This window comes from Antedon mediterranea, chromosome 5 (genome assembly GCF_964355755.1).
Source record: "Antedon mediterranea chromosome 5, ecAntMedi1.1, whole genome shotgun sequence".
Taxonomy (NCBI): Eukaryota; Metazoa; Echinodermata; class Crinoidea; order Comatulida; family Antedonidae; genus Antedon; species Antedon mediterranea.
The window spans coordinates 10,682,031-10,709,310 of record NC_092674.1 but is presented as its reverse complement, the minus strand read 5'-3'; the positions used below and the strand labels follow the sequence as shown (position 1 = coordinate 10,709,310).

At 33.7% G+C, this 27,280-nt stretch overlaps 1 protein-coding gene across 1 annotated transcript; it reads right to left on the bottom strand.

Moving 5' to 3' along the window:
• Window positions 1–1,495: 1,495 nt before the first annotated feature.
• LOC140048931 (uncharacterized) lies at window positions 1,496–26,462 on the bottom strand. The gene is made up of 14 exons (XM_072093731.1): window positions 26,205–26,462; window positions 23,482–23,577; window positions 17,121–17,222; window positions 15,995–16,144; window positions 15,371–15,477; window positions 13,827–14,193; window positions 13,349–13,416; window positions 12,615–12,784; window positions 11,995–12,073; window positions 11,478–11,597; window positions 10,927–11,070; window positions 8,287–9,944; window positions 7,368–7,448; window positions 1,496–4,701 (listed from the first exon to the last, which is right to left on the bottom strand). The coding sequence occupies exons 1-14, from the start codon at window positions 26,367–26,369 to the stop codon at window positions 4,649–4,651; spliced, it is 3,360 nt and encodes a 1,119-aa protein (XP_071949832.1). The 5' UTR covers window positions 26,370–26,462; the 3' UTR covers window positions 1,496–4,648.
• Window positions 26,463–27,280: the final 818 nt, after the last annotated feature.

Below are 27,280 nucleotides of genomic sequence, written 5' to 3'. Positions count from 1 at the left end.
ATTTGGGACCTTTTAGACCTTAATAAAGTCTGGTTTTAAGAGAGATCTAGTCTTCATAGTATGTTATTGAGAGAGTCGATTGTTCACTACAAATTAAAGTTTAGCCAGAAATAACCAAACACAAACCCACTGAGCTATTGACTTTTGAGTCAGGGAGTTCTTCCCTAGAATGACAAAACATAGTTGCAATTGATATTTAAATATGTAATAAGGGAATAAGTCACAGGATATTTTTACATTTCACGGTAGATGATATGAACATAAGCTTATAATAATGACATATTATTATGATTTTGATTTTTTATCTGGTTGAATGATTCTTTTTTGTAATTGTGTGTAATTTAGTTTACAAAAACACAATTAGCTAAAATTGTTAAAATACCTGACATGATGACAACACTTCAATAAATATGATAACAACTTTATCTTCTGTGTTTTGTAAATGTTGTCTCTTTGAAGAAAAATATTGAGTAAGTTAACATTAATTAATTAGTGATAACACTTTATAATATAATGTGCAGATAATTACATTTTAAAAAGTTAAAAATCATAGGGAAATTTACGAAAAATGACAAAATTTCGACCATTATGTTTTGTGAAATAATGGCATACACAGAATCACGTAATGTAGTTTGCACATGGTACTGTACCTACATCATTATGTTATGGTTGATATTTTTCGATTTCAATTATTTTTCAAAACAAATTCCCTGTTCCATTTTGCATGGAATTTTAAAATCCTAAAGCTCTGTCTATACACTATCAACTAATTTTATGTGACAAAAAAAAAGAGATGTGTCCACATATGGACACAATGACATCATACCACTACCATATTTGGGCACAGCTCACTTTTTTGTCAAATTAGTTCTATAGTGATGCTTCATATAACGAATCAAAGAAAAGAATATAAATATAACGATGAGGAACAAGGCATATTCCCTATTCCATAGTGCACGAAATTTTCGAAAAACATCCAAGACGAGAAAATGTATTATAGGGGAAACTAGGTTAAAATACAGTGTATCTATACTAAATAAAATTATGAGATAGGCCGACACTGCAAAACGATAACAGTTTTAGATACTTATCTGCCTGATATTTCGCTAAATGTTTGATATTATAGTCAAACAATAACTTTCTGTATTTGTTTTCTTACAAGACAAAATGAATGCCTGTAAAGATTATATGGATGTTACGGCACACTGGGCATGCGAGCGTATCCTTTTTTAAACGCGATTACATTTTACATTAAACGAGCGTGTGAAAGCATTGGCACGATTATCCCATGTTACAATTTGGTTGAGGCACCAAAAACAGCATTTTGATTACAACAAAACCAAAACAAAACCATAAAATAAAATCCTCGTTATTTTATTTGTACTTTATTTTACAAGAGGAAGCATTTCGTTTTCAAATCTGTGAAAAATTTGTAAACAAATACACAACACTTATAAGTTAATAATACATAATTATAATACAATTTATTCTACATATATCATCAAGGGCCAAATTCATTACACTAACATTGGAAGATTTTTTTTTATCTTTATAAATTTCCATATAAACTATAAAATAGATATGCTGTTTTTGAACATTGATAACAAATCTATATCAAGAACATTTTTCAAAGAAAGTATGATATCAAGAAAATATATCACGAAAAATGAGTATCAAGTAAAATTGATAAAGAAAAATTGATACCAAAAAAAATTGATAAAGAAATTGATATAAAGAAATTATGGCCAATGTAAAATTTATATGAACGTATTGAAAATAAAGCAGTGACCGAATTGCAAGGCAAATAAACACAATATATTACCCAACGTGTGGTAAATTGAAATGGCCTTGAACGAGTTGTTGAAGTGAATTCTTAATTCATACCCCTGTTGTGTAATTCTATTAAGATATGTTTTTTGTTGCCAAATCAAACACATACAAAAACCAAGGCAATATCTATTCACACTAACATTTGACCACCATCAATACTTTGTACTTGAATGAACAGATTGATGTGAGATACATTATCTTGTAGAAAAAAGCTCTGTCTACACTATCAACTAACTTTATGTGATGTGCCCACATATGGACACGATGACATCATATCACTACCATATTTGGGCACAGCTCACTAGTTTTATAGTGTTAACAGAGCTTTATAACGAATCAAAGAAAAGATTCCATCAATATTGTGTTGCAAATAAAAAGAAAAATTCATCAAAGTTGAATAAAAATTTAAATGATGAGGAACAAGGCTATGTATGGACAATTCTGCCTCAAAATATACACTTATACCCCCAGGGTGGGCTTATACCTACATCAGTATGGTACATAAATCTAACATTGTCACTAAAGCTTGGTTCCCACTAGAATGTAGCGCAAGGACATAAACGCAACGCAAGCGTTTTAACCAATGACAAGCGAAGTTATAGACAGTTACCGTAGCCATCACAAGCGAATAAGCCATTGCTTGTGATTGGTCAATTCACTTGCGTTGCGTTACGTCTTTGTGTTGCGTCGCTAGTGGGAACCACGCTTAAAAGAAAAACCTCTCTTTTGTGATACCTCTATTCAGGGGGCACCACCCCTATCAAAGAAGCACTTTGTTAGGTCCCAAAGGTTAATAGGGTTCTATTGTGTTTGCTGCAAACCAATTGTTAGGAATAATTTCACACTCTGTTATTTATTGATTTTAAGACCATCTCCAATGGCATATCACACATCAATCCATCAGTGTATGTTGTTATTGATTATCAGTTACGGATGAGCGCCTGTTAGTATTTTTTAGTATGTGCCAATAATTTCCCATGATGCATTAGGCTATTTTCATAAATACATAATAATTTTGATCTGGTGAAAATATATACTTCTTTTCCATGTGTTATCTATTTGCATATCAGGTGTTAAAAGATTTCAATTTCATCATTTTCACCTAAATAATATTTACAGACAGTACTGAAAATTTAATTTACCTGTGACCCTCTTCTCACAGTATCAAAATTGGGTAAATCTCGCCTAACATAAATACATTTTTTAAAGTCAACAAATTAGAAAAACCACTCTTAAATAACATTGCACCGAGAGGATTTGTTAATACTATATTTTAGCAGATTTCATTGTTTATCTTCTGTTATAAAAAATGTCTTTAGATCTTTCAGAATATATTAAAACAAAAATCTCAGCACATCAATCACATCAACATGTAGAAAATGAAGTTGTTCAGACCCACATAGTTATGATAATAAAGCAGTCATACATACATCGCATTATTTGCTGTAATTGTGTTCTCAAAATCAGGAAATAATATTGTAAAGGTAAATTTATTGGTTTAAAGTTAGAATATTTTCTCAATTTTGTTACTATAGTTTAACAGGTATTTTACACTAATTAAATTAACTGGCCTACAGTCTGCTGGATTTTGCCAGCATAACAAAGGGCCATGCAATGCCCTATACAATTATTTAACATAGCTCCAAGAGTACCAGGCAACCTGAGAATAAAACCTGAGGAATTTCATGCACTTATATGCAATACAAGGCAACCTGAAGAGCATCAGATATTCTGCAGCAATTAGTATACTCAGGAGCTTCAGGCAACTTGGTGAGCTATGGATATATCGTTGGTGACATCAGAATGGATATCACAAACATCAAATACTGACAAGATGTAAACTCAAATTGTAAATTCAAATATAAGATTTAACAAAAATTCTATGGACAAATATTTAAAAATCTGCGTAGTTCCCAACACACATGGTAACACCCTCTTTCTTGCAATAAAGATCAACATACTTGTTTCCTTTATCAGTGTATGATTTTTGATATAGTTTTAACTACAGAAAATTATGTCTTGTAACCTCAATATACATTGGGCCACCTATAAATAGAGATAGCCAATAGAACATTGTGATTTATAAAACCTGGGTCAGTTACGAACATTGGGAAACCAGAGATGCACCTTGAAGATATCAGAAGAACCCTGGACAACCAAAAGAGCCTTGGCCAACCAGAAGAACCTCGGGCAAACAGAAGAACCTTGGCCAACCAGAAGAATCTTAGGCAACCAGAAGAACCTTGGAGCAACAAGAAGAACCTTGGGCAACCAAAAGAGCCTTGGGCAACCAAAAGAACATTGGATTACCAGAAGAGCCTTGGGCAACCAAAAGAGTCTTGGGCAACCAGAAGACCCTTGGGCAATCAGAAGAATCATGGCAACCAGAAGAACCTTGGGTAACCAGAAGAACCTTGGGTAACCAAAATAACCTTGGGTAACCAGGAGAACCTTGGGCAACCAGAAGAACCTCAGGCAACCAGAAGAACTTTGAGCAACTAAAATAACCTTGGGTAACCAGAAGAACCTTGGGCACCCAGAAGAACCATGGGCAACCAGAAGAACTTTGAGCAACCAAAATAACCTTGGGTAACCAGGAGAACCTTGGGCAACCAGAAGAACCTCGGGCAACCAGAAGAACCTCGGGCAACCAGAAGAACTTTGAGCAACCAAAATAACCTTGGGTAACCAGGAAAATCTTGGGCAACCAGAAGAATCTTGGCCAACCATAAGAAAACAAAACAAGCCTTAAAGCTTTGCAGCTGCAACATATGAGTGTAGGAATTCAATGCTAGATGGGCGTGGCAAGTACTGATCATCATGGAATACGATGTTGCATTTGTCCTGAATTGTCTTGAGTGAATCGTGGGTCTATAAAAATAAAAAGATAAAACACCAAAATAATGTCAATATAACAACAAGAAATTCAAACCAAGAAAAGCAAATGAATAATTTTTTGCTGGACGAACATGACATTGTTGCATTTCTTTTTAGAAAATCATGCAAATTATATATGAAAAAATGCATAATTACAAAATAATAGGTTACATATGATGCAATTAAAAAATATTAAATAAACAATACAATAATATACTATTGAGGGAAATGGTGAACAGTAAATGACATCACTTATTGATATGTAAACAAAGCGTCATCACTATTTTTTCGTATGCGGTAAAGTTAAAAAGGTATGAAAAAACCCACATACAAAAAAAGAGGAAAATTACACACATTGGTTTATTACAATTCTATACAATACAAATGAATGTAGACGACTGTTCACAATTTCCCTCTAGAACATCTAAACATTTTGTTCTTGTGATTTTGTACTGCAACACAGACCATGCATGCTAGTTTCCACTGAAAAGGAAATCTTAAGTCTATGGTCAGCCAGCTACCTACACACACCAACAGACCATTATATAGTAGATACCCTGCGTTGGGACAACCCTATTAAGGAACCATGGGAAATATGGTCAACCCCTATAAAGGAGTCATTTTGTTGTAACAAAGGTGTTCCAAAAGGGATTTTACTACAATACAATGTACCAAGGTCTTTATTGTGTGCATGTGAATATGAATACTAGAGCGGGGATCACCATTATGCTATCTCACTCCCTCTCTCGAGTTCGAACAATACCATGAAAGCCCCAGTGGTCTAATGGTTAGGACATCTGCATATCAAGCAGGCGGTCCGAGTTCGAGTCTCGGTTGGGGCGAATTTTTTTCATTCTCACAGATTTCCTCATCTTTATCGTTTCAAATTAATTAATTAAATTTCAGTATATCACCGGGCGGTTTAGAATTAATGTTCTGTGCCTGATTTGTTTATATATATATATATATATATATATATATGTTTATATCCAAGAAATATAAGTATTTTACATTTAGAATGCAATTAATACTCTACTAAAAAATCTACCATACCAACTAAACACAACAAAATTGGGTTACAAAATTAATTCAATCTAGATACATTTAAAAATAATCAAATTAGGAACAATCTAGATCACTAATAACACCTAAGTTAAGCTTAAATTAAAAACAATGAAGACCATATCTAAGCTGTTAATTTTAATGAAATGAAACCTAGAATTTGTGAGAGTTCATTTTATAAATATTTACTAATGTAAAAATAGGTTAATATTTATCTATTAAAGTACAGTTGAAGCTGATTACAAATTTGAGTAAAGAAGTTGGTTGTGAACTATAGAGGGCATTGTTTAAATTTTTCTACAAAACGAGATACAGTACATCAAAAATAAAAAGAATAATGATTGTTCAAAATAGAAATTACAAAAACGAACATATTTTGTCCTAACAAATTTCGCCACAGATCTTTAATCAAAAAAGCATTTTCTAATTTCAGAGCAGTAACTGATCGTGTAATCCACGCCAACCATGTGCGTAACGTCTTCAGTTTGTTTAATTACCGGGTAGCGCATAAACTTGTAAAGATTTTAAGTCAGGGGACATCAGCTTCCATTAACTAATACGCTTTTTGAGTTCTAATGAGTTTTCGCAAATATTCTAAATCCGATGGAACGTTTTAATATTCGCAAGAGGTCAAAGCAATCCATTTTAGCGATTTGAATGACGATAGAAATAATCTAGTAGAATAAAAATAAATACTTCTCCTAATCTATATCCGACTATTAAATGCAAATGCAATCCCATATATTTCAAGTTTAAAATTGTTCTTACTGCATAAATTACAAGTTGAGATAACATAATAGATGAACAATAACAGAATAAATTCTAAACGGAAGCTAAGGTTAAGATGAAAGATGCATAGTGGATGCTAAAGCTAGAGTGTGACTGTAAAAATGGGGTGTGGTAGTATGTACATCCATTGAGCTGGACATGCAACTGACAGAAACTCAATAAACTGAAAGGAACTGGTCATAAGCAACAGACCTCTAAACAACACAAAAATCACATTAGTAATTAAATAAGTCTTGCAGAGTTCTGTTCAGTTGCTCTAATTTTCATAATTAAATAAGTCTTGCAGAGTTCTGTTCAGTTGCTCTAATTTTCAGCAACTGACACTGACAGGGAATGTTTTTAGAAAAAGTGCATAATCACATTTGCCACTACAGTGAAGTCTGATAATTTCAGATCAAAGGTCACAGAACACATCAGAACAAGTCAACAGGTTGGCAACATAATTACTACTAAAATATAAGAAAGGATTATATGAGAATTCTAGGAAAATCATGCTACTTTAAAACAAACAATTTTAATTTATCAGCGTTCTGGTTTCATGAACACTCGATTCGAGCATGTTCCGGTACCAGTAGTATGTTTGGGGTTAATAAAATCAAGCTTTTAAAATGAAAACAATACTTAAGGTCTTTATACTAGATGAAATGGACTAAACCTCAACAATGCATACAATATGACGTTTCTACAAGTACACTAAAATAGCAGGCATTTAACATACATATTTCCATCTCCATATAACATGCAAGGGTGCAAGTAAAAAAAAAAAAAAAGAGCGTTAAATACAATGACATATTGCGCATTTTGTTTACCTGTAAAAGTCTGATGATATGGTGTGATATCATGAGGTAGGTGTTGTTGAGCGTTGCCATGCATATTGTTAAATACTGCACCTGTGAATATCATTTCACGCACAAAAGTTTAACATCAATACACCTGCGAGCATACATTCATTTTTCAAATAACTCCACACCTTAAATGCGCATTTTTCAAATTTGCAAACTTACAACATTCATTTAAAAGATATAGCTAATCTGCTGGCTGATTTTTGAACACCTTATAGAAATTTTGAATATTGAATCTAATATCATTACACCTACAGCATAAATCAACAGATTTTTCATTACTAAAAAGGAGGACAAGTGATTGGATAGAATTTTAAGTTGTTGACGGTTTAAAATAATGTACTGTATTTGCCCACTAATTATACTAACAAATATCAAAATGCAACGAGTTGGCCAATAGTCATGGCAATAGATACTATTTTTTTCATATATAGAATTGTTTTTTTTTTCTTAGACATGTCTTTTATTTGTGGCTGGTACAATGATGGTTAATTCAATAAACTTAAAACTTCAAATATTAAAAATTCTGGATTAGTGGGAATCCATCATTTTTGAATTAGGTTGACAGTTTAATTTAGGGATTAGGTTTTATAACTTCCGTGGCCAACAGTACTTTCTATGCTTTGGAAATATTTTTTTTCTTAAAGTTTAGTTTCGAGATCACATATTTACAGCAAAACCACCGCTGCAATCAGAATTTATACCACATATAAATTGAACGTGCAAATATGTTCTTTTACAATTTATTCTACATGCATTCATAAAAAAAGTCAAATTAATTCACTCATCAACAATACATCCAAGGGGAAATCTGAAAAAATTAGTTAAAAATAGACTTTACCCTTTTCCAAAATTAAATATTATATAAAGAAATTAGTATACTTACTTGCACCACCTTGTTGTGTGTAAAAATAAGTTCCTGGAGCTGGGCCAGTAATTACTGCTTCTGGTGATGTCTGATTGGATGATGTTTGAGGTGGTAACCCATGACCTGGTGACCCCTGACCTACGGGTACTGCAAAATTTCCAGAATGTTTCATAGCCATGTCTGCAAACTGCATTTGAAATCCTGTTAATTGTTGTTGCATTGAGTAATTATTACCGTAAAGCAAGTTCATGGATGCCGCTGCGGCTGCCTGTTGACGTTGCGGACTTGTCGGGTGGAAAAGTGACCTTGAAGGCATGATTGAGGGACTGCTCGGTGACGCTATTGGCGACATTGGTGAATGATTTATAGATGGTGACCCAACCGGAGATTGATTACTATAAGGTGCTGGACTCGTGCGCTTTGGCGGTTTAACTTGCTGCTTCGGTGTAGACGGTGATGTCCTTTGAGGAACCACGTTGTTACTGCGTGGAGATTGCATGTAAGACGCTTGACCTGTTCGTTTCGGTGAAACATGCTGAGGTGATAGGAATCGTTTATTTGTATTATTTATCACTCCAGAAGTAGTACTAACATCGTTTGAGGGCGGTATACCAGTTACTAATGTTTCTTTGTTTTTTGAAGTAGATTTCCCTTCCTGTATTGCGTGAAACATGTTTTTGCGTTGTGAATTGTCCGTAAATTGTTGAGTTGTCAGTGGTTTTGTTTTGTCTACAATTTTAAGATAGGAGTTTCCTGACCATTTAGGCGCCGTACTATTTGATTGTGCTGCAGTTGGTTTTTGTGATGTGCCTGCATTGTGTGGTATACCCAACGATTTGCCATAGCCTTTCGGTAGACCGCTCTGTTGAGCTGCAAGAATTTTATTTGTAGTTAATTGTACACTTGCTTGTACGTTATTTTTGTCTATTGCAGCCTTAACTGGAGTAGTGGTCTTGTGCATGTGTTTGTCCTTGTTCGATATTTTAACCTGATTGAACCCTGAACTTCCTGAAGTTTGTTGCCTTGCAGCTCCGGCTAACAACTCAAATGCAGCTGACATATCGGGTAATTTCAAATCAGAAAAACCAGCAGGCGTATCTTTACTCGCAACCGTTTTAGCATCTGTTTTTTCTTTTAATGTCCTTGCTATCAAATTGTTTATAAAAGAATCATTAAAATTTTTGTTCACAGTTTTGCTTAAATTAATATTATACGACTGGTGACTAGAAGAATCTTTGGTTTGAACTGGTTTGATAACATTTTGTTGATTGCCATGGCTTCCTGATTCAGGAGAGGTTTTAAGAACAGTTCCAGTTGTTTTTATCAATGGACTTGCAGCAATCGCGTTTCCTGTGGTTTTGGAAGAATAAACTGGGTACTTATTTAGGGAATTATTCTCATTTGCATAATCCAGGAGTGTTGGTACATCTTTTTGGGCATTATTTGTTCCTTTTGTGTTTGCCATTTCCTTGAGGATGCTACTGGCATAGCTCGCTCCTGCGCTAACAGAGTTGGATGGTGCTGAAATAGAGGCAGACATTTCAGCCAGTACTGGTGACGCTGGTTTCTTATTGGTTAGCTGTACTTTTTTAGGTAATGGGAGCGGCTTCTTTGGTTTTACTGGATTTGTTGACGTCAAATGTTGGTGAACACTTCTTGATTCCTTAAACAGAGTTCTACAAATATAATTAGCATAATGGTAAACCTGAATCATATACAAATAATGATAATAATAAACAGAGTGCGTTAGTGGAGATGCGGTACACTCAAGGGTATTTACAATGTTGCAATATACACGAGGAGCAGCCGAGAGTTACCGGAGAGTGCATGAATACCCAAGAGTGCGCCGCATCTCCATTAACTTGTGCATTATTTGTTTTATAGCATGGGTCTATAAACTATTTTCACTTGTACCTTTTTGAGTGAAAACACCTAGGTCTAGCCTAGAAAGAAGGTAGGCCTACTATGGCAAGCACCACTGCTCGGCGACCAAATCACCACCTAGCATAGGTCTAACCTACTGTAGGTCTAGCAAAACAGTTGTGTAGAATTGACAAGATAAACATTGGTGTGTTTGTTTTGTTTTAAATGGGGACGCGGTGTTGGAACTGGAAAATCGTGCAGTGAGCCTAGCGTGATCGGTATTGTACGATTTAACGCAGAGTGCTGTTATGCTTTATTGCTGCACACTTTTTGCACTCCAGTGCATGATAGCGAAAAAATAAAAAGCACACACATGACTCATTTCAGCGCGTCTGATTGGCTACATCCTTCAACCCATGTTATGATGTAAATTAACAAATAGTACATGTCAGGTTCTTTTTATTATCTAGAAAAAACCATTCATGTAAAAAAAAGAAGTAATTTTTCTGTTGTTTTTAGCCACACAGCAGCCAAGTATCCAAGAGTGAAAAACACTGTCCTCGTGTGATCCACTTCACAGAACAAACAGAATATGAAACAAGTCTTTGGGAGTTTAGTTGCTTAAGAAAAAATCCTGACATCTGACAGGATTTGAACCCAGGAGTTCCAATATCAACCACACCAAGCTATAACTACGACTACTGTAACACAAGATTTAGGGACATTTAAATGTTTGTACCCAGCCAGATTTATATTATATTATTTGTATTCTTAACTTGGGGAGTTGATTCTTACCTTGTCTGTATCCAGCCATTTGGCCAGAATGCTTTAACTTCAGCTTCTAGGAATGCCTTGAGATAGTCTTCAGCTGACTGTGACCTGCTTTTTAACATCCCATACGCCTTCACTTTCAACAAAACCAACTCACATAGTAGTGTTCTGCAATCAAAATCAAGCCCACGAAAATCAGAATCATTAAAATTGAGTAATGTGAACGGAGAAGTTGTGAAACACCAGTAAGTTCCACCTAATTTTACTTGGTTTAACTTCAAAGAAAAATTCTCAAAACATTAACATTTTTTACAATCCGTACGTAGCTGGGATTTGTGGTGGTTTGAACTAACACCGTCACCCCGAACCTTCTCATTTTCCTAAAAATCCCTTTTAAAACAAGCAGTGAAAAGTGCTATTAAATAGACCTAGCTTATAATTTTGGTCAATTCTACCAATAGCGCATCAAAAAGCCAAATTAGACCTAAATTTGATGCAATACGTTACAGAATCTATTATAAATTGTGACACTCAAGACAATTTGCACTACTTTGAATTAACATGCGATATATTACCTGAGGTGGTCAGTCCATACAAACTTCTTCCTAGGAGCTAAACTTTTTTTATTCTTGTCTCCACCATCGTCGTCATCTTCTGATTTCGCTTCTTCTGGTTTGTCTTTTCCATCCATCATTCTGCCATCATACAAAAAAACATGTATTTCTTTACATCATAGGCTAGAACTGGCTAATAGGCCTTGGCCGGTCAATCTCTAGGCCTAATGTAACTGCGAGTAGACAAATACCGTACCTAAAGAGCCTATAATATTGGTATTAGTTTGAGGCCGACTCAGTTAAGTTCTGGTGGTAGAACAAGTCTTCTTGTATAAGGACTTACACAGTTTGTCCGTGTTCACTTTACAAAAAGTAGACGGTTACCCCCGGTGAACTGGTTCACAAAATAGATTACCACCTACCTGATAGGAGAGTGATTAATTTACTAAAGGTAATCCTTAGCCAAATGTGCCTTAAGACACAACATTTTAAAAGTAAAATATCGTGTTCAATCAGCTGTTCTAAACAACGAACATACTTATTATATTTCGCCTGAGCTGCAGCTTGGCATTCCTGTTGGTAGCGTTCTAACTGGCTCGGCATGGCACGACCAACAGCTGAAAAAAATGATTAATTAATTTGTTCATAATATTTCATTATATTTATATAAAAATATGTCATATTTGTTTTTTCATTGAATTAATGAATATTGAAATTAGATGCAGTACAATATTTTATGCTTGAGTTATGTAGATCACCGTCAGTGAACAGATTTTGTTTGGCTAATCTCACCAACCAGCTAACAAAATAACCCACCTGCATTTTTATATTTAGAGGTACGAATGCTGATGTGGAGGTTGTAGGTTGAAGTGAAAGCAGAGAGTATTCATAACTGTTCATAAATGTAGGCATACTTAGTATAAAGTACAATCTACATCTGAGCAGAGCAAAACATCTGAACAATTAAGTGGGTAAGCTATTATGAGAGGTTTACTGATTCTCTCCGATGTAAAACTACTTCGCAGTAGTTAGTATTATCCTGTTGGTATTAAACCCGCAGCTCGAATCTATCCCTAGCCATCAGCCGAACTAGGTGGTTTAGAGACCAAGCTATTAAACTAACCATTTTCTAGTACAATACTATTGGGCTTTACAAACCTTCCTTCAGCTTCTGTAAAGGCTCCTTTAATTTACTGTCTTGCTCACCCAGTCTTAACTTCTTCGCTCTTTTTAACAACGTCTCTTTGCCACAAGGTAAATGATGCGATAGATGACTGTAAACAGATGACCTCGTTCCACAAGATAACTCACGGGTTTGGGTTTCAATACTAAAAATCAATCAGAACAAGTTAATGAGACTATGATTGAAAGTGTTGTCATGTCTTGTAAATTACAATGAACATACAGTGGACAACACCTTGATTGGCTGTATTCTTATATCATATATTTTCCCATTTTTTGTTTGACAAGGAAGTGTCCACTAAAAAGAGGTGTTCCCTGAAAAAATTATTTAACATTTTTGTTGTTGAATATGCCATTTTAATGTCACATCATATTTATTCACTTTGACCAAAAATTTAATAAAAGAACCAATTACCTGTAAAAACCGTAATTTAAAGCAAAAAATTGGTTGCCAGCCAATGGGTTTTTGGTTGAATTTAACCATTTAACCTATCTAAAGTTTGATTTTATTAATCTTCATTTTCCATGTCTTTTTTTTTTAATATTTATGATTCTATCACACAAACTCACAAATATACAGCTCTCATATATTAGTACTTTTTAAATGAAGTTATCTTCAACTTTTATCAGAATCAAATTTTGGTGGTTGAGAAAAATGTTTAGCCAAATCAGTAAAAAATTTAATGTGACTAGTAAGAATAAATACTTACTCTAGTAGAAGGTTGTTGACTTCATTTGTAAAGAATTTGCACTTCCCTTCTTCCGATTTCCTTGCAGCCTATAAATAAAAATTACATCAATTAATATACCAGTCAATCATGCAATGAAAAGGCAGGAGAACACTAAAATTTCCCTCCGTGTATTTCTGGAGAATTGATGACGACAATCCCAACACATTTTTGTTCTGGCTTGCTCTAGCTGTGAGGAGGCGTTTTTCTGACTCCGCATTGGATGCACTGTGAGGTAATGGAAGTAAATTAAAAAAACAGGCAAGGAAATCCCTTTTTGGTGATTTGCCACAATGATTTAAGGAACATGATTAGTTGCTCTCCTTAGAGGTCACCTTAAAAATGATGGGCTGAACATACCATAATAATATATTAAACTATTATACTAAAAAGTTTCGCTTCGCTATCAGTAAAAATAAATGAATGAAATAAACATCATAGTTTGGCAATGACACAGTACCTCTTTAATCTTCATAATGTTTACTTTGAGTGGTTCTTGTAAACCATCCGGACACTTTGTATATCCTGTATTAGCATCACCTTCATTGGCCGAGATATTCATCTCAATATCGCTATTCGTTCCTAATGTCTCACAATCCACCATAACGTCGCGCATCGCTTGTTCCATCTCGCTGTCAAGCGGTAGGTTGAAGCTTCCCATTAGGTCTTCTAGGCTAGGCATGATGTTACCATTCTTTACTGGTGGATTTGACATCATCTTCGGTTTCTTATCCGTCCCTTCTCCTCCGACATTTTCTTGAGCTTTACGCTGTAAAAGCTCGGCAATTGTCGGGTTAGACTTTTCTTTCTTTCTCTTCTTCTCATGTCTAAAAAGTATTTAAAAATTGTATATAATTACTTTGCATCAAGCATATAATTAAACTAACGGCCATACTGCGTTAAAACACCGGTTCTCGTCAGATCACCGAAGTTAAGCAACGTTGGGCTAGGTTGCGTTCTGGATGGGAGACCGTCAAGAAATCACAGCGGGTGCTGTATATACTGGAGAGTAATGGTGTAATGGTAATATCGGAGTAGCATGTGATAGGCATGGGTTCGAGGTTATCTGTACCATACTAATTGCATCCTTAGGCAAGATGCTTTATCTCTCATTGCCTCGTCCTTTGGATGGGATGTAAAGCCGTTGGTCCAGTGTACTTAACAGTGCATGTTAATGAACTTGGTACACTATTCGAAAAGAGTAGGGGATCGTCTCCTGGTGTGCTGATCTGGTAGGCGCTGCTGGCTGCCGTGGGTGCGTAGAGGGCCTAATCCGAATCTCCTCAGTTTCCAGTTAAGCTTGAGGACAAATATAATATTTACCGTTACCTTTAATGAATAATGAAAACCAACCAAATAGTTATTTATTTTTGTAGTGTTAGTTTGTTTAAAACAAACATTTTTATTTCATTATAAGTTTATTTTATTAGTTGATTTTTGTACAGTGCATTATTAGTTGCGTGCAACGCAACTCTACAGCACACTATGTCAATTGGTTGGGTGGATGTTCGGTCGGTTGGTAAACACTAACTCAAATTTGAAGACGAAACTGCAGCCAAGTATATGGCCTTGTTTTTTCCTTTTTCAATGCTTGAAGGAACTATCACAACCAGCATTTTGTAAATATTTCAAAATTGTTTAGCACAGTAGGCAGGCGAATAATGCAATGAATGAAATCCGACGTGTAGTGTGCGCCTTCTATAACTGCTCTACCCTGCAGCCAAACGAATGCAAATATTTGCATGGCATAGCATTTAACATTTGATTCAAAATGCAACCAATAAAGTGAATCTAAGTTTACTCTAGAATACAAGTAGGTATGTTATTAATCAAATTTCAATTCAATTCAATTCAATTTCTTTATTGCTGCAAATGCCATCAAGGGCTAATATCCGCTTAAACATACTACATCATACAAACATAAATATTTTGTATTACTTTAAAACCGGACTGTTCTATTCAATTTGTCTCATTGAATAGTACGGTCAACAGCTATCCTCTTACCCGCTATGTTTCCTGCCTCTCTTCTTTGGTTTGTCAGTCAAGGATGATACTTTGTGTTTCTTTTTCTCTCTCTTATGATGACTTTCTGAAGAATTTGAACGTTTCTTCTATAATCAAAAAAGAAAACAATATTTCAATGACATTCAGTAATTTGTTTTATTTCAAATTTTTTTATGAACTCTATTATTAAAATAACTTTGGGATGGATAAACTACTAATTTACCATGCTTATAGACTTATTTTCATTTGAGGCTGAGGAAATAGAGTTAAAAGAATCATGAGTTTACTGTACAACCCTGGCACTAGGTCAGGACCTATTTATTAAAGAGGGAAAATTATGCTGATCATCATCATATTATGTTCCTATATGCTTCCACTTCTTGTGGCCCTTTTTAGGGCTGGGGGGGGGGGGGGTTGTTCATTTGGGTCAGGAGACACTTTGTTGGAAGGTTTCTCCTTAATAGTGGTTCTAAAATATTTTGTTTTTTTGCACTAGTGATGAGATATTGACATGGTAGGGTATTCATACATGTTGAGAACATTTAAACAGGAATATGAATAATTCATGAGGGTTCCCAAAAACTTGTATAGCAATCAAGTAAACCACTGCCGATTGAATGTTACCTTGCCATTCTTGTTCTTTTTACGTTTCCTGTGTACTTGGAAATCACTGTCTGTCGAAGAAGCATCAATCTCCTTAAAATTCAGCTGGCCAGAGTTAATGTAGAACCCGCCCAGCTGTGTATCCAGCATCGATGGAACCAGTTCATCATACTGCAAACAAATAAATAGTAGCAAATTGCTAATTATGTAAATCATTCATTCCTAGTTTTGATCCCTGTATTAGTAAGTAGTTAGTCTTTTAAAACACCTTTTATTTGTATTGCCATATGTAGATAATATTGTAGTATCATTCACATGTTTAACTGATCGCGAGCTAAAAAGGCCCAATAACATAACATATTTGACTCAAGTATAAGCTATTTTTACTCTGATTGAGCTGGGATTTGGCATTGCTATACTACAGGGACATGTCCTCAAAGCTATAGAGCCGGATTTTTTAATTTCAAACCGGATGCAGCCATACAGTATGACATCTCGTAGATGGTACCTTAGTGCAAAACGATTTTCGTCGTATAGCCGTGTTTGGTGTCATTTTAAAGGTTTGACTTGGAGAATAAGAATATATACAGTAAAACCTATTTATGATATTGTGACGTCACTTTTGCTCCAAGAAATAGCAAAAAAATTACTTTGAGATTTCACAATTTAATGTAATTATGCAATTTCCGGTTATGTGACGTAACTCTTCGAAATATAGCCGTATTTGGTAGTGAGGTTATTGATGTGTATGTGACGTTACATCCCGTCTTATGACGTCATTACAGCTTCTTTTGCTGTACCCCGAGTATCGCACATTCGTGCGTGTTTCAAATATGTTTTGTATTGAGCAATTATTAAATATAACTTTATGTTATTGAAACTTCAAAGAAGCATTGCACTTTTAGGCTCTCTTTTCCATTCTAAACTCTGTCTACACTATCAAACTTTATGTGACAACAAAATGTGATGTGCTCATATATAGATTCGATGATGTCATATCACTACCATATTTAGGCACATCAGACTTTTTTTTTGTCAAACTAGTTTGATAGTGTAGGCAGAGCTTTCTAATAATACTTTGTATTAAATACATTAAATATTACAATACGAAATTAAAATCAACAAATTTAATCATCACATCACTTACACATTCTGAATTATCAACAAATGGATCATTCTCATCATAGCCAAGCCCAACATCAATTATGTCCTCAATTTGTTGTCTCTTTTTCTTAGCCTTTTGAGGTCCCTGTAGAAAACAAACAAAATTGTACAGTGTTTGATAGACATTTAATTTAAGAAATTAAGACCTCTCTAATCATTAAAGCATAATCACAGGTATTATAGGACTTCATGAAGATCACTACACATTGCTATTAAATTTACCACACATTTTCTTGAATGATGCTTTTCCAATACACCCTCTTCCAAGGCCTTCTAACCAAGGGACCCTCAATCCACTCCAACTAAAGATCTATCGATCTAGAAGAGACCTCCCTCTAAAAACCTTTCCAAATTAAGACCTCTTCAATTAAATATCTTTCCAACTAAAGATTTGACCACCCAAAGACCCTGTTCAACTACAGATTTCTCTATAAAGACCCCTCCAGCTAAAGAAAGCTCTAACTAATTATCTATTCCTTCCAACTAAAGATCAGTATGGTTTGCATGTAATGTAATTAATACATACATTCATTTTTAATGACAATCAACAGACTTGTCTCTGGTGAGTGGTGATGTTGTAAGTTTCTGCTTTTGGTTTCTGTTTAAATGTCTTGGTCAAACTTTGTTGCATTTTATAATCTTACTTTAGGAATTGTCTTTATTACACTTACTTTACTGTACAGTACATTGAAACAACACTGTGAGGTGAGCTTTTACAAACAGTATTTATTGTACATACGGTAGGCCTAAATATCACTAAAATCAAATGAATGGGGGCCCAGACATTTCATGTTATGGTGTGTAACTCTATTGCTTTGGGGGTCCCAGGACATGATGTCGAACAAATAAATGAAATGAAAATGAAATTCTAAATTCTAACAACTTGACCCAAAGGCTAGGAGTCATGAGCTAATTATTACAGTAAATAAAAATATATTTTAGAATTCTTTTTGCTGTAAATACTGAGGCATGACATAATGAGTGCATTTAGAATGGGCAAGAGGTATGGGAATTTGGTAGAGCATTCGGGATATTGTAATGATTTCCTGTCTCAATGACCTTTGTTAATACTTGACAGATATTAATAATCCTATGATCTGAAGAAGTTGACTACAGGAAAATCTTAAAATTTATCAACAGTGTAACGGCATTTTTCTATTTGCTTTTATTGATATACTAATCTTGTTGTTTCTATAGCCAATTCCAAAATAGGAAACATCAGAGAAACCATTTTACTGAATTATCTTTTACGCCACCGCGCCTTTAGGCAGTATAGTCCAAAAGATGGAATCATTACAAACAGTATCAACGCGTAAGCTACTAATTACGAAGGCTGAAAAAAAGGAATTTGTAAACTCGGACTTGGTACACACCCCAAACCATGTCTGGGAGAAGAGAGTCTATAAAAACATCTGATGATTAGGCTCTTCGGCCCATACACACAAACTAACGACTTAACCAAATAATAGAGCATTTCTCAGGCTATCTTACGTACACAAAATGTCTAACTTAAATGATAGATTATAAATCACTGTTTCTTCATTTATTAAATAGAATTAGGTATCCCAATGAAAGCGCACAGAGGGGTATCACTTTTGAAATATTGACGAAATTCGAAAAAGTAGTATGACTTTGATGTTAAATAAATCGTATTCAATCTTAATTAATACTTACAAAATTTATATTGTTTGAAAGTACTTGTTTTAATCTATGTATAAGTGTGTTTATAATTAAAATTAATGAATTAGTTGCCGAGAAAATGCGATTTTAAAACGGTTCTAAAATCCAGTCGAGCCGATTTCCGCGCGTTGAAAACCTCATCGGAAAATCCCCATCAGTTTTCAAAACACGATCGCACGATTACCATTGGAGCTAGCGGATTAATTTTTGTTGTGTGTTATCAGGCTTTAAATAAGCTTTAATTTGATACGAAAATCGTCTTCTATAAATAGGTTTTTCGTAACGAAAAGTCAATTTTTGTGACAAAAATCCAATTTTGATTCACCGTTTATGGAAAAATATTATGGATTTTGGTATTAAATTATAGCTAAATCTACATTGAAATCGATAAAACATAGTTTACAAACGTATTGTGCATGGTAATTGTGCGAACTACATTTTAAAATGGTGCATGAGGCGTAAATCCCGTTCAAAATTTTAAAGATCCAACCATTATAATCCGGTGAATATTGTAGTGAGTAAAATATTGTACTCTAAAATACGCGCGTGTTTGTTGTGGCGTTTTCCGTTAAATACATTAATGCACCCTATCAGCGAATGGTACGTTCCATATTTTGAACACGTTGTTTAGTTTTCCTCGCTCGAGTTCGACCGGCTCGACGCGAGATGTGTGACAGCAGCGATGTCGGAGATTGACATGTCCTTTTCCGTCGTAGAATATCTGGTTTTACACATTAATTTAACAACTTAAAATTGATGTAATGTGCGGAAGATTTATTATGCAAGTATACAATGCAAATGCGTTAGGTTAAAATGTACCGAAGACATTTATTAAGCTAATTTACCAACGTTACATTTGACTCTGTATACGGCGGTCGAAAGTCATTAACTGCGACCGAAATACTTTAAACGGGAGCGACTACTGATCGCGAGTAAGCCGTGACTTGGCCTAAACTTTAGCTCCGTATTTCAATTTAATAACGTAATAATACGAAAAGAAAACAATTTTTATAATGTTATATATACTATTCAGGTAAACAATTAATTGTTTTAATTAACATTGATTATTTTAAATGAGTTTATTTTGACCCATATTGTGCGTTTGCCTTAAAAGAGCATATCTTACTTAGCAGCCCGGCTTAGATTTGGTGTCATAATCATACGGGCCTAAAATCTTGTTTTACGTATTCAAAAGTTATATATAATAGTATTTATGATTGAAATTATAAATATAAAGTATATTAAAATATTCTAATAATTATACTTACCGAAAATTAGTGTAAAAGAAAGGAAACAGTACACACCGTTTTTAACATACTTTTTCATTTTTTTTTTTATAATTTTAAATTTCACCATTAAAAAACAGTGGGACAGCCAGTCGACAAATCGTGTCAAATTTCGACTCGGAGAGGGCGCCCTACTTTTCTAATTTAGTTCAAAATTGCTAAATTTTAGGGTGTTGGAAAAACACAATATTTTTAAATTTAGTTGGTTATCGGAAAAATGTTGTTAATGAAATAAATTCATAAATGGTTTTAATATATTGTCATGTAAAATTAAATGTATTTGAACAAAACGATAATCTGTAATTTAACGGCAAAATCAACCAATGTCTTTTTTCCGAAATTGTACCCTAGAAAATCATTAAAATAAAATATTTAGAAAAATTGAACAGTCCTGAATTTAAAATTCCTGTTAGAAAAATTAGTAATCTACAGAATACGATATTAAGATACAAAATTCGGTGGTTGGGATGCATCTCCGACTATTCAAACTAAAGGTACCACTATTTGTTCCATAGAAAACTAGCGAAACCGCCATTTTGTAAACACATCGTCATCGTGTTTATGAATTTATTTATAGCGAACGATATACGCGATGTTTATAATTGTCAGCGTATAAGAATTCATATAAATAAATACATTCCAATACAACGTATATTATTACTTGTTTATTTATCACAGTATACATTTTAGTTGAGGAATATTTATCATAACTATTATAATAGCTTTTATACGAGTCCGAGGCCGAGCCCTATTAGCGAGCGATTGTTCCAGGGGCGGAAATTCACTTTAGTGACGTTGTGATCGGGCGCGTCGGGCCTAGCTAATATTAATAATATGACCTGAAATAAGCAGCTAACAAGAACTGTTATATACTTGCTTACAATTGTTTTGTTATTGATGAACAAACAAGCAATTAGATTGAATAACAAATTATTTATTCATTTTCTTTGGGTAAAAACATGTACAAACTAGGCTAGTACTGTATAATATAAATTAATAGTAATATTAAACTAATACAGTATTAATATTAATAAAATATAAAATAGGCCTAACATACAATAAATATTCAATTTTTAAGGTCTACCACATGACAATAACATAATTTACAGAGTATAGTGTAGTAGGTTTGCATTCAACATTAATATTTGTATTGTAATTCATCTAAATCCTCTGCAACATACATATATATATTTGTAATTCAACATTTTGTTTTAAATAATTAAATTATAGTTTGGGTATGACAATGTCGGTAGGTACCGGTGTCATCTTTTTATCCACTTCACTCTCAGTTTGAAGTCACAAAGACAAAGAACTCTGCATCATCAACGATTCCTGAAAGTGTCAGAAAAAATTATAAATAATTATTTAAAAAAAATGTTAATGTCTGGTTGTATATATACAGTAATTATAATATTACAGTATATGATGACATAAAAGTAAGGCAAATGGATGGAAGCTGTATTTTATTAATTAAATTACAGTATTTACTATTATTATTAATATAATCTAGGCCTACTAGTAGCTTAGCTAGACATCTATTGAGCCTAATAAATCAAAATAATAAATGAAAAATAAAATAATAATATTAATACTGATTGAAAAAAAGTATTTTTTGGGGGGGATCAGATCACCAGGCTAGGCAGGCCGGCCAGGACCAATGATACTCGTAATCAGTACAACCATGGCTTAACGACTATCGGATCAGCATCAACACAGTACAACACACGTCTCGCTATCGCCTATACTGACACACGTGTCTCGCGTTGCCGAAACCACGCTCACAGCTAGAAAATGTACCTACCTTTCGAGGCCTGAGAATACACCAACAAATTTTGAACAGGATAGAAATATATCATACTCGATTAAACTAATATTATTCTTGATAAAACAATTGATTACAATTTTTTTAATTTGTTGGGATGCACCTCCGACTATTCAGAAAATGGACAACAAAACAGAAGTCAAATCGTACCACATTTATCAATTTCACGAGTCCCGACTTCAGTCGCCGAATGTATTGTATTAGCTTCGGTTTCTTTGAAGGAAACCGATTGGTTATTCAATTATACTTATTAGGAAATGCTTTTAACATAATAGGTAATGTTGGGCGGTTCTTAAATATTCATGAGAGCTTAAAATAAAACAGCACTTATTTGCTAGGCGACGAAAAATCGTGGTTTCAGTTTTCAACGATAGGTGGCGCTTCAAAATCGTCAATGCGGAAGTAAGTCGATTTTACACGATTTAACGGTCAAAACGCGAAGTGGCTTTCCCACTGAAAAAATTTTTTTTTCATATACACATCTAAAATATATTTATTAATGAAATATACACTACATTCTAACAAGTACAAAAAAAATTAAATGAATTAGTACAGTAGTTCAAAAGTTACAGATCATTGAAAAATTGCAGTTTTTTCATTTTTTAGGGAATTCCAGCAAAAATGGGCGCTAAATGCTTTCCTACCACTTTGCGGACCAATAATTTAAAAAATAGGTTTCGTTGAGGCTCCAAAAAAAATAGAGTTGTACAACTCTGTGGTATCTATAGGTTTAACAAAATTCAAAACTTTTAACTAATTATTGTAAAAGTTATAACCTTTTAAAAATGCTTCCAATTTCAACTGCAAAAAACACCATTTTTAGGCAAAAAATCGTATATTTTTTTACCACTTTAAATAACCATAACTTTAGAACGGGTAATCGGATTTCAATCATTTAAATTGCAAAATGCTAATGCTAAGTTCTTTATAGTTAACTGAAAGAAAAAGTAAAACAATTAATTTGAATTTTTTCATTGGGATACCTAATAGAATATTAATTAAAGAGAATATCAATAAAATTAAAAGCATAATTTAATGAAGGAAGAACAATACCTAATTTAAAATGTCAACGAGTTTAGCAGCTTTTTTTGTAAGAAATATTGATTTATTAGGGCAAAGGCAGGAAAATGTTTGAATGTACTGTAAAATAAACAGTGTCTAATGGTCAACTGTGCATCCAAAATGTATCATTTTATTTATTAACAACATTTTTAACAAGGCTTGAGTCACTTTACCAATAAAAATTTCCATGCACAGTCCATGCCTGAAGAAAGCTATATTATTTTTGGACTGTATGCCATGAAAATAGAGGGAGCTGTTGAAAATTGTTATTTCCATGACAAAATGGCACCTACTAAACTCAAAATGTCAAACTGTAGAGGGTGCAATATACAAATGTCTACGATATTTCTTAAACAGTTACTGTACAGTAGGTAGCGATTATTGAGTTAAAATTTAGATTGGCTCACAAAGCAAAGATGAAATGATTTATTACAAAATGAACTTAAAAACTATTTTCTATTTGCGAGTCAAAAATTCTACGAAAGTCAACATACGTATTTCTGTTCAAATTTCTTTGCCAAGGCCGCCATTCCAGTGAGGTCATCTTCCTCGAGTTCATTGAACTTTTTGTCGGATTCGTCTTCATGTCCCTATGGAAAATAATAAATATTCTTTTACATATACTGTATTTTATTATTAATATTTCAAACACTAAATTATTTGGTATTAACTCCAAAGCAATTCTTTGTTTCCACTCTTGTACAGTAGAACAAGCCCCTATTAAGAGTACATTTTAGAGATGCAACAAAGTGTCCCCTTAATAGGAGTGTCTCCCTAATAAATAGAGGTGTCTCCTTAATAGGAATGTCTCCTTAATAGGAATATCTCTTTAATATAGGGATTTTCCCTAAATAGGGATGTCCCCTTAATAGGAGTGTCCCCCTAATAGAGGTGAATGTCCCCTTAATAAATAATAGGGATGTCTCCTTAATAGGGGTGTCATCTTAATAAATAATAGGGATGTCTCCTTAAAAGGGGTGTCCCCTTAATAGAGGCATCCCTTAATAGGGATCTCCCCTTAATGGAGGTGTCTCCTTAATATGCGTGTCCTTTTAACAGGAGTGGCTTCTTAATAGAGGTGTCTACTTAATAGCGATGTCCCCTTAATAGGGATTTCCCCTTAATAAATAATAGGGATGTCCCCTTAATGGAGGTGTCTCCTTAATAGGGATGTCTCCTTAATTGGGATTTCCTCTTAAATAATAATATTGGTGTCCCCTTAATAGGGGTGTTCCCTTAATAGGAGTGTCCTTTTAATACGGGCATCTCCTTAATAGGGGTGTCCTCTTAATAGAGGTGTCTCCTTAATAGGGATGTCCACTAATAAATAATAGGGATGTCCACTAATAAATAATAGGGATGTCTCCTTAATGGAGGTGTCTCCTTAATAGGTGTGTCCCCTTAATAGGGATGTTTCCTTAATTGGGAGGTCTCCTTAATAGAGGTGGTGTCTCCTTAATAATAGGGATGTCCTCTTAATAAATAATAGGGATGTCCCCTTAATAAATTATAGGGATGTCCCTTTAATAAGGGTGTCTCCTTAATAGGGATTTCTCCTTAATAAATAATATGGGTGTCCCCTTAATGGAGGTGTCTTAATAGGGGTGTTCCCTTAATAGGCGTGTCCCTTTTAAAGGGATGTCCCCATAATAATAGGGATGGCCCTCTTAATAAATAATAGTGGTGTCCCCTAATAGGGGTGTATCCTTAATAGGGATGTCCCCTTAATAAAAAATAGGGATGTCCCCTTAATAAAAAATAGGGATGTCCCCTTAATGGAGGTATCATCTTAAATAAGGGTATTCACTTAATAGGCGTGTCCCTTTAATAGGAGTGTCACAAAGGATGTTGTTATTTAACATAGTTGACTACAAAATATTATATTTACAAAGAGACTAACATTCATCTCATTATTTTAATAACTACGAGTTGGATTTAAATTCATTTTGTCAATTATTAATTTGTATGAGAAATTGCAATTTATTTCAATAAATGCAGATTAATAAATTTATCGTTTAAACAAAGAAATGTAAAAATATATGTCAATCATTTTTAATAACAATAGGTAAAATTAAAAGACGGATTAATTCTAAAATTAATAATACATGTAGGCCTAAACTATTCTACTCCGAATATTTTTTTCTTAATCTTAGTAATATTAAAAATAAATAGATAACAAAATTTAATACATTATTTTAATATAGGCCTAAATATTATATTGAAAAATTTTTATTTGAAACATAAATTAAAAAAACAACATGTAATATTAATAAGCAAGATCCGAAATAATAAATGTTTTTTTAATGCAAAAAAAAACCAATTTTTTTATTATTTTTTATAATTATGCTTTTATTATAATTTTATATTATTTGTTCCTTACAAATCATCAAACACATATTTAATATGAAAAATACAGTATCAAAAATACAATACTAATAATAATATTAATAAGTATTAGGATTAGCCTAACCTTTTTATTATGTCAAATGAATGAAAACATTAACATCAGATGCGCAACATAATTAAATAAATAAAAATGCATTAAAAAAGTTTCCACCAGCGCCTCTCCTGTCTTACTTAGCCTACACACACACCGCACTCTAAGCTCACAAACAGCATAATGCAACGAAGCTCAACACACCCTTGACCCCGCACGCAAAAAGCTTCAACATAAGTTAATTACTCGTATAATACATGCATACAACAAGCACTAAACGTTCATCAAAATGACCCCTCATTCAACTGCGAAATTTAGACCGAAATCCGTTCACTACTTTCTCTACCTTTTTCCATTTATCAACATCCTAAATAAAAGAACGTATTTCTCACACACGCACACTCACTAATAATCAGGCAACACCATTCATATTTTTCTAATAACATCGCTCTTTTTCTAATGAATCCGACAAGGTAGAATCGACGAAAAAGAAAAAGATGGCGTCCAAATCAAGTCAAATCGTCTTCCTGCAGTTTAAATAGGTTTGCCACGCTATAATATATACCTAACAAAGGATAGAAAAGTCGAAGGAAAATATAGGCAAAGATTTTTGTCTAAATTTTGGTCGCCCACACCGGTGTATGAACTTTCAGATTCCAATACAATTTTAAGAAAAAATCTTAGGTGGATTTAGTGTAAAAGTTAATGAAGTTGGAGAACAATTTATAATGAAATACAGAAGCTATTTTCAACAATAATTTCGCCATAGAATTAACTTACCAGGGCATTTTTCATAAGCTCTGAGAAACAGAATTCGGGGCATTCTCGCTCGTTTGACTCGGCTAATGACAGTGTAAAACGTGGTGTAGGCTTCTCTGGTTTTGCTTCTTCCTGTTTAATTAAAGGTCCAACAGAAAGTGGTATAATTCGTCTTCTTTCTGCCATTGTAGAAAATCACATTCTTGTCCACAAATTTACTTTACGATGAAAATACTTTGCAAACCTTCTCTACTTTGAAAATCGGCCGCCATGATCCACGGTCACACCATGACTGCGCATGCGTTATACAGCCAGACTGGATATACTCGCGCGAAATTTAATTTCCATGGTTACAAATTGAATAGAAGTATCTCAAAAGTGACAGAAAGATAATAATATTCCATATTTTCGAAAAAAATGTATTCAATTATTATATTGGTCTTTACATATAAATAAAATCAATCTAAAATACACTTAGAGCCCGAAGAATAAGCATAACATTATAGCAGTCTCAGACTAAAACAGTTTTCTGTAAAAAAGATTTTTTAATACGGTTTCTAATGATACTTGATAGTATTATAATATAATATGTAACCTTCATTCATGACAGGACATCATCAGACATCATCAAATGTTTTTTTTTAATTTAATCTGCAAAAGTAGGTCATCCAACAATATCCAGAAAAATAATAAATTCCAACTACTTGTGATTCAAGGGGTAATCCTACCAAAAATTGCCTAGAATAAAAACATGCAAATAAGGCAGGGATTTTTTTTTTCATTTCACTCTGTCTACATGGATGTTGCCTCAAAAATTAATTTAAGATATGGGTACCAATCCACTTCCAGGCAAAATGAAGTCATTGAAATATCTGTATTGTATGTCAGAATTTGTCCCCAATCACATTTGACAAAAAATTGTCGCCAATATCACTTTGTCACTATCATGCATGATCATTTATCCCCCATCACCAATCACTTGCCACCAATTATTTGTCACCAATCATTTGTTACCAATAACTTTTTACAACCAATTATTTATCACCAATCACACTTGTGACCAATAATTTGTCACTAATAACTTGTCACCAATTGTA

Coding starts and splice junctions, on each gene's coding strand:
- LOC140048931 (XM_072093731.1), bottom strand. CDS start 26,369: ATGGCAGAAAGAAGACGAATTATACCACTTTCTGTTGGACCTTTAATT. Junction 13,417..13,826: donor ACATTATGAAGATTAAAGAG/GTACTGTGTCAT, acceptor TTTTATTTATAG/GCTGCAAGGAAATCGGAAGA. Junction 11,071..11,477: donor GTATGGACTGACCACCTCAG/GTAATATATCGC, acceptor TTTTGATTGCAG/AACACTACTATGTGAGTTGG.